This window comes from Phragmites australis, chromosome 5, assembly GCF_958298935.1.
Source record: "Phragmites australis chromosome 5, lpPhrAust1.1, whole genome shotgun sequence".
Lineage (NCBI taxonomy): Eukaryota > Viridiplantae > Streptophyta > Magnoliopsida > Poales > Poaceae > Phragmites > Phragmites australis.
In genome coordinates, this window is record NC_084925.1 from 4852302 (window position 1) to 4862617 (window position 10316).

General features: G+C 46.4%; 1 protein-coding gene across 1 annotated transcript; it reads right to left on the minus strand.

Annotated features, from left to right (window-relative positions):
- Positions 1-213: 213 nt before the first annotated feature.
- Positions 214-9796, minus strand: LOC133918536 (putative multidrug resistance protein). The gene is made up of 6 exons (XM_062362448.1): positions 9410-9796; positions 9259-9313; positions 8540-9176; positions 7907-8447; positions 1985-2872; positions 214-1906 (listed from the first exon to the last, which is right to left on the minus strand). The coding sequence occupies exons 1-6, from the start codon at positions 9647-9649 to the stop codon at positions 536-538; spliced, it is 3732 nt and encodes a 1243-aa protein (XP_062218432.1). The 5' UTR covers positions 9650-9796; the 3' UTR covers positions 214-535.
- Between the last annotated feature and the right edge of the window lie 520 nt (positions 9797-10316).

Below are 10316 nucleotides of genomic sequence, written 5' to 3' on the forward strand. Positions count from 1 at the left end.
TAATTGCACACGATAACGCGTATCTGATGCACATCCTGCTTGATTTCAATTCATCCTAAATGTTTGGATGGTTGCACATTAATAAGATGAACTCCCGGAAACTATAAGCTAACACTAGGAAACATAACTTGTGCTTAATTCATTGTTTTTCTGTGTCTTTTCTTGTTTGTGTCCATTCTGCTACCTGTCATATTGAGGTCATGGAGTTAGGAATTTACTAATCTGCTTTGCCAATAGGTATAATAATTTCAAATACATAAGACACAGAAGAATATGATGGAATAGGAACTAGTGTACATTTTCTCTCAGATTTTCTGACTTTTGCACCACTACGATACATATCGAGCAGCTATATCAAGGAACTATAAGCTCCATACACTGCTCTTGTACTGACAGAACAATGGGAGGAAAAATACCCATTGCCGCAGACATTCCAATGGTCTGCTGAACCTGCTTGCAGGTTTGATCCAAAATGGTAAATCATTTGAATGGGGCTGCAAATTTTGAAAGCAGTGCTGTGTTGTCATGCAAAATCTCAGTGCTGGTTGCCTCCTTGTTGCAAACTAACCAATCCATAGTATGTTCCAGAGTGACCTTTGGCCATGAGGGATGCATGTGTGCCCTTCTCCACAACATTTCCTTTCTCAAGCACAGTGATCAGGTCACAATTCTGGATTGTGCTGAGCCTGTGCGCCACCAAGACACTTGTCCTGCCAACCATCACTCGGTCCAATGCCTCTTGCACCACCTTCTCAGACTGGCTGTCCAGTGCACTTGTAGCTTCATCCAGCAGCAAGATAGCAGGGTTCTTCAGGATGGCACGGGCAATTGCAATGCGCTGTTTCTGGCCTCCTGAAAGCTGAACACCCCGCTCACCACACCATGTGTCATATCCATCCTTGAGGTTGCTAACGAAGTCATGTGCATTGGCAGACCTTGCTGCACTCTCGATTTCTGCTTCACTTGCTGTTTCTGTGCCATACACAATATTTTCTCTTACCGTACCCGCAAATAGTGTTGGTTCCTGGCTGACCAGTCCAATGTGCCGCCGCAAGGCTCTAAGATTGTATGTTTTGATTTCTCTACCATCGATCTTCACTACCCCCTTAAGTGGGTCGTAGAACCTCTCTATAAGCCCAATGATTGTCGACTTGCCAGAACCACTTTGCCCAACAAGGGCTGTTGACTTGCCTGGCTGGATGCTCAAAGATAATCCTTTGAAGATGATCACATCTGGCCTTGATGGGTATGCGAAGTTAACTCCTCTAATTTCCACCTCACCTTTTAGCTTCTCTGGCTTGTATCCCTCAGGGTTGTCAGGGTCAATTTCTGTTTCCCTGTCAAGAACAGCAAACACTGAAGCGACTGCATCAGCACCCTTAGCAAGGTCTGTTGTCATACTACCTGCATCTGCAATCACACGCCCTGTGCTTACTAGAATCATGAAGGTTTGGAAGAGTGCCTTGGCAGTAATGTGATGCTCAGCCATGAGCCTGCCACCATACCAAAAGTCGAGGGCCCATGTGCATGTCATAAGGCTCATGGAGGTGCCGAGGCCAAGGCCTGCAAACCATGATTGTCGGATACTTTCCTTACGTGGCCCATCTTGTGCTTGGTCAAAGAGGCGTAGGATGCGGTCCTGGGATGAGAAAGCAGTGATGGTGCGGAGGTTGGAGACGGCCTCAGCAGCTAGCTTGCTACTTTCAGACTGTGCTTGTATTGATTTATTGGACATGCTCTTCAGTAAGACACGGCGAGCATAAAAGCAGACAATGATAAGAGGCTGCACTGCTATCATGACAAGGGCCAAACGCCAAGCAATCACCAGACCCATGGTGCAAGCGATGAGCACTGCAGAAACTGTCTGGATCACCAGAGCCATTCGGTCACCCACGAGTGACCTCACCTACAACACAAATATATGTATGGTCAGGTATGATTGTTTAATATATTCATAAGCTTTAATCTTTGTTCTTGTACTTACGACATTAGCGTCCTTGGCAAGCTGTGAACATATGGCACCACTAGAGTTCTCGTCGCGATCGAACCACCCGATCTCAAAAGTGAGGATTTTTGCAAGCATCTGTTCCCTGATTCTCTTGGTGAGGTATTCTCCCATGGCGCCAAAGTTGTAATGCTGCCCAATATTGATCAAGAATGAAAGCACTGCTAGAGCGACAAAGATGAGTGCATAGGTCCTTGTTTTGTCCTTGATTTCATCATGATCTGTTAAGAAGTAGATTGAGATCATGCTCCCCATGGCATATGCATACGCGGGTTGTATGCCTCCAAACACAATTGCACTAAAGCTTCCCATCAGCGCTTGCTTCCATTCTGGTGCATTAAGCATCAGTAACCTTCTGAATGATGGCACAGGAAGCTTTGGCTTCTTGGTGTTATCATCATCTCCAGCATCACCCATTGACCGGGCCGAGCTTGACCGGCTAACCACAGAGAACCTCCTGCTCATGCTGTGGCTGTTGGATTGTCCCACAGCTGATGTACTTCCAGTTCCACCAACCTCGTTAGCCTCCCTTGAATCTCTGGTCTGCTGAAGGCGGACAAGAGACGAGTATAGGCCATCCTCATTGGCAATGAGCTCATCATGGGAGCCCAGCTCCTTGACCTCACCGAACTGCATGACAGCAATCGTGTCAGCATTTCGGATCGTGGAGAGACGATGTGCAATGACAATAGTAGTCCGGCCCACGGAGGCCAGGTCAAGTGCTTCCTGCACAACACGCTCTGATTCTGTGTCCAATGCGCTGGTGGCTTCATCAAGGAGGAGGACCTTGGGTGACTTTATGATTGCTCTGGCAATTGCAATCCTCTGCTTCTGTCCTCCAGACATTTGGACACCACACTCACCCACCTGTTTTTATTTCAGACATGGTTAGTATCAGAGTAACAAAACCAACTTATATTTTATAGATGAAGTAAAAATTCTAGTTCCAAGGTTGCTGATTTGGACAATGTCAACAGATTGAAATGAACTTGTAACTATCTGTCTTTTCTAGTGACAAAAACATAATCTAAGTTTGCTTTGGCAAGAAGATAGATAATTGAGCATAAATTACTTCTGCAAACTTTTTGTTCGTACAACTTCCCATTTTCCATTGCAAAACTTTTCTAACAGTTACTGTTTGTTCATTGCATTGCTGACGACTGTTCAAAACTGGTAAGAACATCCCCTGGATAGAAGAATATATTTGAAATGTTTTTGTGATACTTATACTGATGACCAAATTAACATGTATGTTCTGTCTGTCATATGACTTATGACATACTGCTTGATGGCATCCTTCCAGTGAGGTGGACATGTAGTACTGCCATTTCAAAGTTGAAGCTTTCTCTTGAACATGTAGCTCAATATTCTACTGTTTTAAAGGGCTATCCTATTCTTTCATGTACACAAATTTACCGTCCCTACACAGGTTGCCTGGAAAACTGAGTACAAAAGATTTCAGTGGCGGGCACAGGCTTTGCTTTATCAATCTTAGTTGATAAGTAAAGGAATAAGGCAAACATCTCGGCTCATTTGATTGTTTGAAGTGATTTCTACCCTTACGTCCCAATTGCCACAGAGATAGTTGTCACTGACAGATGATAGGATTGCCCATCTTTAATGTTGAAGTGATTTCTACCTGCTAGATTTTCTCATCTTCTTTGTGAAAATATCACAAATCTTTGTGCAATATTTACGGATAGTTGATAAGATTATTGAGTTTGATACCGCACTGCTATCCTCCTATAGATGTGATTTGTCCTCTCGGACTTTAAATCACATCCTTTCACGTAGTCTCATGTTCTGTTCCCCCAACAAGTTTGCTTTTGTAACTGATTGAGGCTCTCAGTGGCAAACAGTATTCACCTTTGACGGGGAATAGTCATATCAGATCAAATGTTGCCGGTTATTTCTGATTACATTTCTGCAGTGCTTATATTTTGTATAGTATTTCTACCCCAGTTGTCGTTCTGCAGTAGTGACATGCAATGGCTTGCCCCCATAGCAACCACGTCTTTTCTTCTTTTCTCCCAGTGGATAAAAAAGAAATAAAGTAGCAAGGTTACTATACTAATATTATTCTTGTAAGAATACAAGGCAATAGCTAAGTCATCCTATCATTTCAAGCCGTTAGTTGATCCCCACTAAGGTCGCTCTCATTCCTGTGACTTGAAGTTGTTCAAGGCCGACAATAATTGTAGATGAGTGCAGATAATGGTCAAGCAAACTGGCAAGCTACATTAACATTACAATTCCAAGCATATAAATTTGTTTTTTTTTTTCAGATTTAAAATTTTGCTAGTCTGTCTTCCAAATACATTGTTAACAATTGTATTATTTAAGTTGACCATCCTATCTTTTCATGCCATGTATTTATTCTACTCAGTCATACTAATGTCAACTTACTTTGGACTAAAAGGCTTTGTTGTTGTTGAATCAAACCAATGTCAATCTGAAGACTGAAAGCAGCCATTAACATAAAAATATGAAATGTTGTTATAGTTCCCTAAAAAAGTTACAATAGAAGTCTAGTTGGCCCTTCTCTGATTCAAGATTTACACATGCTCTTGCGTATTAGTTATACATATGCTGGGAAAGCATGTTCAGTTGATAATTGTCAGTGCTGATTGTTACAGCCTGATTGTAGGTACAGTGATAAAATCGAACTGTTTCTCATTATCTAGGTCACTTTCCTGTGATCTTTTCATGAGTGCATGAACAGTGGAAACGAAAGTTCAGTTACAAAGTGGCTCTTCATTATATATATGAAGTGGTGTATATTCAGCAGGGAGGATATTTTGAGTGCCTATCTGGTCATCTTGTTAGAGTTTTGCCCACATCAAAGTCTACCTAGCCCTAATTTTGAGTGCCCCACAACAGGTTTCCATACAGTAGAATTTGCTGGTGGTAGGGATCTTGACATGAATGAACTTTTCAGGTTTACATGCTTGCCACTGAGTCCATATCATTAGAGGGGAAAAAGGGTACATCCTTTTCCCTTTTTGCAATTAATATCTTTCAAACTTAAACAGATTGCAATGGTGGCAACAGATTGCATTAAAGCTGCTTTCTTGAATCATTTTGATTTTTTACAGATTAAAGCTTCCTTTTGGAAGCACTTGCGCACCGCCCATACATACTTGCACGGGCACTTTCTTCTGTCAATCACTGCCTAACATGTTGCTGTCAATATTATTAGTGCATGACAGGACCAGGGTGAAATCCTATTTGCTGGGAAAGTTGGAATTGGAACAACCAAAACTGTGGGCTGGCAAGGCTTTTCCTGGTTACTAGATTTGCAAAAAGCCTCTAGCTGCTGGCCCTCCATGTCCACTGACCATGGAGGCACACACCCTGGGTGGTGGGCCAATGATTCTCCCTTTCCCATTTGGGATCATCACTCTTCTTTGATTTCTAGGTCCCACCATCTATGCAGCACCGATACGGGTATAGGTACCGGTATCAGACCAATACGGATACAAAGATATGCCATTTTTCCAGAAACCCAATACGCGGATACGTTTTACTATTTTTTTTATCATTAGACACAAGCATTTTATCTTAGGAAACAAGACAACACTCTAATATTGGCTTTGGATCATGCTCAATTGCTCATATGGTATTGTAGCAGGTGATAAAATTATCAAATACATTACGATATTTGTCAGCAGAGCAATGGAATAGATTCTGGAATCCTCAGAATGCCTATCCCTATGTGGCTGGATTTATTCAAATAAGAAGGCTGTTAGAGTGACAAATCATTACTTTATTCCATCAGTCGGTCACTCAGTCACCACTCACCACTACTTGAAGTTGCATCAGCACAGCACCACATAAATCGCCAGCTAGTCAGAAATCAGAAGAGAGGGAAGGGGAAGAAAGGAGGAAAAGGTGAGGAACTCACCGCCGACAGGTGGTGGAGGGCATCGCCAGCTCGCTGCCGGCAGGTGGTGGAGCCCTGGAGGCGACTGGCGGCGGTCGGTGAGAGGGAGGCCGGAGACGTGCGAGCGGCAGCTGGGAAGGCGTGCGGGCGGCGGCTGGCAAGAGGGAGGCGTGCGTGGTGGTCACAGCTCACAGGTTAGGTGATGTTACTGGGCCCGGCTGTATCTAGATGTATCCCAGAAGTATCAAGGGTATCCGTAATTTCCAAAAAATTCGGACACTTGGTGGATACCTATCTAAGCCATATTCGTATCGGATACCGTATCCAATACTGATACGAACACATCTGGACGTATCGGAGTTTCATAACCCACTATAAGCAATTTGGCAAAACGTGTGCTTTGATCCCTTCATATTCGAAAAGTATCACAATGGAAGTGGTGTATATAGGAGCCTTAGAAGTACTGGCATGGCTGCTGTAAGTACAGAGTAATAAGTGAAATTCGAAGTCTACACTTACTGTATTCTAAAGGTGTATAACAAAGCCTCAACATCCTAATGATATTAATTTCTTCCATATGTGGATTATTATGTTGTACTGGTAGTGGCAGGCAGCTGAGGTCTGCTGGAGGATGACTAGGGGGAGATTGCCAAAGCAACCAACAGTGTAAGGAATCATGCTGGAGCGACAACGAGGATAGCTACACAAGTTTTTCAACACTGTAAGGAATCGTGCAAGTGCCAAGTGTTTCTATGATAACTGAAGGTGTTTTTACCCTTTTTCTTTGTTCTGATATTCTTCCGACGTAGATGATCTGAAGATGCGTTGATGCACCTAGGTTGTGCCTTGCGTTTCGTTTGATGTCACTTGTCCAGCTTATCATAGCTTCCATTTCCTCATTGGGTGGTTTGGTTTCTCCACTCTTCTGAGTGCTGTTTATCCACTTTTTTTTTGCGTAATGAACCCTTTTATTTCAGGAGTCCTAGTACTAAAATTATACTCCTACTACAAGCTACCAAGCTGGGGATACTTGGAGTGTTCCAACTCTTATATGTGAGTACTCCTATTCCAAATCCCTCCTATTCATCCAGACAGGCCAGATACCTGTAGAATAACTTAAATTTGATGTGTGTTCTTGGATATTTATTGATACAACCATGTACTACCATCCTAACCATTTCCAGCTCTATCAAGATGTTAAATCTGTTCAACTGATTGTTTTTGCTGTGATGGTTCTACAATTTGTAGAATTTAGTTTTCAGTCGGCAGAGATTTCTTGGGAACACTATGAATCTCAGATGGGAGCAAGGAAACTTCCTTCGAGCGCACAGCAGGCAGGACCCATCAAGCCATTGACGCGGCGCCTAGGAAGCTAACGGCTTATAGCTAGCCAGCACTAGAATAAACAGATGGAGTATTGGACTGTCAGTGTTGCTTCCAATTTTTTTTTTCTGTTCTTCCTTTCAATAATTAAAGGTGCCTTTGAATCAGCAGGAGAAGAGGCACAATTCACCAGAAGACTAATGGAGGAGTTGAATTGTGCTTCTAACCATGCCGAAGTTTAGTTCTTGATGAAGCAGTTTGGCCCTCGTTTTCCTTTTTCTAATTTTCAAACGTAGCATGAGTAATAATCGATTTGTTTTTTCTACCAACTTTTGAGTTGTTCCCCATGGTTTGCTTGAGCCAACCTTCACAGATCAATTCAGAAAAACAAAAAGGGGAACAAACATGATGATTACTCTTTCACTAAATTTTGTAAGACTCTGTACTGTGTAGTGGACCTAAGCACAATCAGTACTCCATGAAAACCAGAAAATTATGAAAAAGGAAGGCATAAATTCGATTCACCTCGTAAGAATTGCCAAGAAATTCACCATTTCCCTTTTTCTTTAAAGAACTTGGTAGTGACTTGCAAAGTTAAGAAAAGCGTACTGAATCCAACGATTGCATGCATTGCAAGTGCATATGCTAATTGCTAAGTGGTGGTAATAGTTTGGTAAGATAAGGAGAAAAATTACCTGCGTGTCGTAGCCCTGCGGCAGCTGGGAGATGAAGTTGTGGGCGTTGGCCGCCTTGGCTGCGGCGACGACCTCCTCCGCCGTGGCGTCCTCCTTGCCAAACAGTATGTTCTCCCTGATCGACGTTGCGAACAGCGCCGGCTCCTGGCTGACGAGCCCCATCTGCGCGCGCAGCCACTTGAGCCGCAGCCGACGGATGTCCACGCCGTCCACCGTCACCTCCCCGGCCGATGGGTCGTAGAACCGCTCCAGCAGCGCGATCACCGTTGACTTCCCAGACCCGCTCCCGCCCACCAGGGCCACCGTGCGCCCCGCCGGCACGCGCAGGTTGAATCTCACGAAGATGGGGCTCTCTGGCCGCGACGGGTAGCAGAATTCCACGTTCTTGAACTCCACCTCGCCGGAGACGTTGGCTAGCTCCTCGCCGGCGTCGCTCTCCGAATCGATCTTGGGCACCCGCCGGATCACCTCCAGGATCCTCTCCGCGGCCGAGCTTGCCTCTGAGAAGTACTTCACGTTGGACAGCCCCGATCCCAGAGCTCTGCATGCATGGTTCGTCAATGGCGTTGTCATCTAACGGCAGCTTAATTACGGTGAAGCATGCACAGAGTTGCAGGTAGTGTTGTTACGTACAGGCCACCGACGACAATGGCGGCGGAGACGGCAAAGACGGTGCCGCCATAGTAGCCGTGGTACATGACGAGGCGGCTGCCGTACCAGACGTTGAATGCCCAGATGGTGAAGGTGATGCCGTTGCTGCCGACGGCGATGCCCTTGGCGAGCCCCTGCTTGAGTCCGAGCCGCGCCAACTCCTCGAGCGCGGCAGAGAACTGCGCCATGGTGTTGCGCTCCGCCGCGAACGAGTACACGGTGCGCACGGAGGAGATGGCCTGCTCGGCGATGGCGCCGGGGCGCGTGTACTGCTCCCTGATCCGGCGTGCGAGGCCGATGAGGATGCGGCCGTACATGAAGCCTGGGATGATGAGTAGCAGCACGGACGGCAGCGCCACCAGTGTGAGCCGCCACAGCAGCGCGAAGCCGACGGCGTAGCTGCCGAGGAACATGGAGCAGTTCATCACGAAGTTGGGCACCTTCTCGCTCAGCACGTCCTGCACGACGAGGCTGTCGTTGGAGACGCTGGTCACCACCTCCGATGTCGAGCCCACCTTGAGGTCGAAGTACTCCACGTCCTGCCGGAGCACTGCCCGCAGGTACCGCGCCCGCATCCGCGACGCCTGCCGCTCTGCCGTCCGCGCCCAGCAGTATCCCTCTGCATGTCAAAGACAGACTCATCAACACGGTGCGCATGCAACCGCGGCATTGGCTTGCATGAGTGTGCAGAGCGCGCTCACCTAGGAACGCCATGACCCAGCTGGCGAGCGCCAAGAAGAAAAGGTTCCGCGCGTTCTGGTCGCAGTTGCGAGCTCGTCAGCGATGGCGTTGACGACATTGGGTAGGATTAAATCAATCGAAGGTGAGAGATGGATTGATCGATATCGATACCTCGTTGATCTTGGAACTGAACTGCTGGAGGAGGTCGGGGCCGCTGCCGAGGTCGTTGAATATGCGGCTTGTGATGAGCAGCATCACCGGCGTCGACATGCCGTCGCCCATGGCGCCCACCAGGCCCAGCACCATCAGCACCACGTCCGCCGCGTCCGCGTGCATGAATACCGACGCGAACGGCCGCATCACCGGCGCCGCCTTCGCCTTCGCTGCCACCGGCGGCCCTTGCATACCCATGTCCGGCTGGCGAGGTATAGTAGCTAGCTCAACGCACACGACGCGCCGTGGCCTGCTCGTAACCTCGGCTTGCTTCTGAGCTGTGACGAATTGAATTGCCTCACGGCTCTAGCTAGCTTGGCCACTATTTCAGGCCGTCTAGGTGGTGGCCTCTGACTCTCTTGGAGGAGAAGAGAGTGCGAGGGCTCTTATACAGTGGCAGTAGGCGCATGCGCGCCATCAAGTAAGTAATATCTGCTACTCCATCTACTCATTTTTCGAGAAGTTTTTTTTTTACTGACTGCAGTGCAACAAGCAAATCTTCTTGAGCGCTCTGTCTAGAGCGACGCCACCCAGGTTCCAACCCGATGCGCACCTTCTTCTTAAGAGTATGCCTAGGTACTCTCTAGCCTTAGTGCTATTTTACACATATATTCCACCTAGTCCGGCCCACCGGATTAATGTACGTCACATGACGTGTTAGTCTCGCATCATGCTTGGATCCCATGTCCGTCACGTCCCACGCGCCCCCACACAACTACTAACTATTAAAGGTGTGATTAGTTACCGAGAACTATAACAAATACTGACACTACTGAACAAATTTTAATATGACTTGAAATTACTGAACAATTATTGACACTACTGAACACAAACTATTCACATTACTGAACAAACTACTGATCGA

What these genes read in the sequence shown, in the direction of transcription:
- LOC133918536 (XM_062362448.1), bottom strand. Translation starts at nt 9,649, where the DNA reads ATGGGTATGCAAGGGCCGCCGGTGGCAGCGAAGGCGAAGGCGGCGCCG. An exon ending in GCCATTGTCGTCGGTGGCCT is followed by an intron (nt 8,448 to 8,539) that starts GTACGTAACAAC and finishes CCATGCATGCAG; the next exon opens with AGCTCTGGGATCGGGGCTGT. An exon ending in CGCAGGGCTACGACACGCAG is followed by an intron (nt 2,873 to 7,906) that starts GTAATTTTTCTC and finishes AAATAAAAACAG; the next exon opens with GTGGGTGAGTGTGGTGTCCA.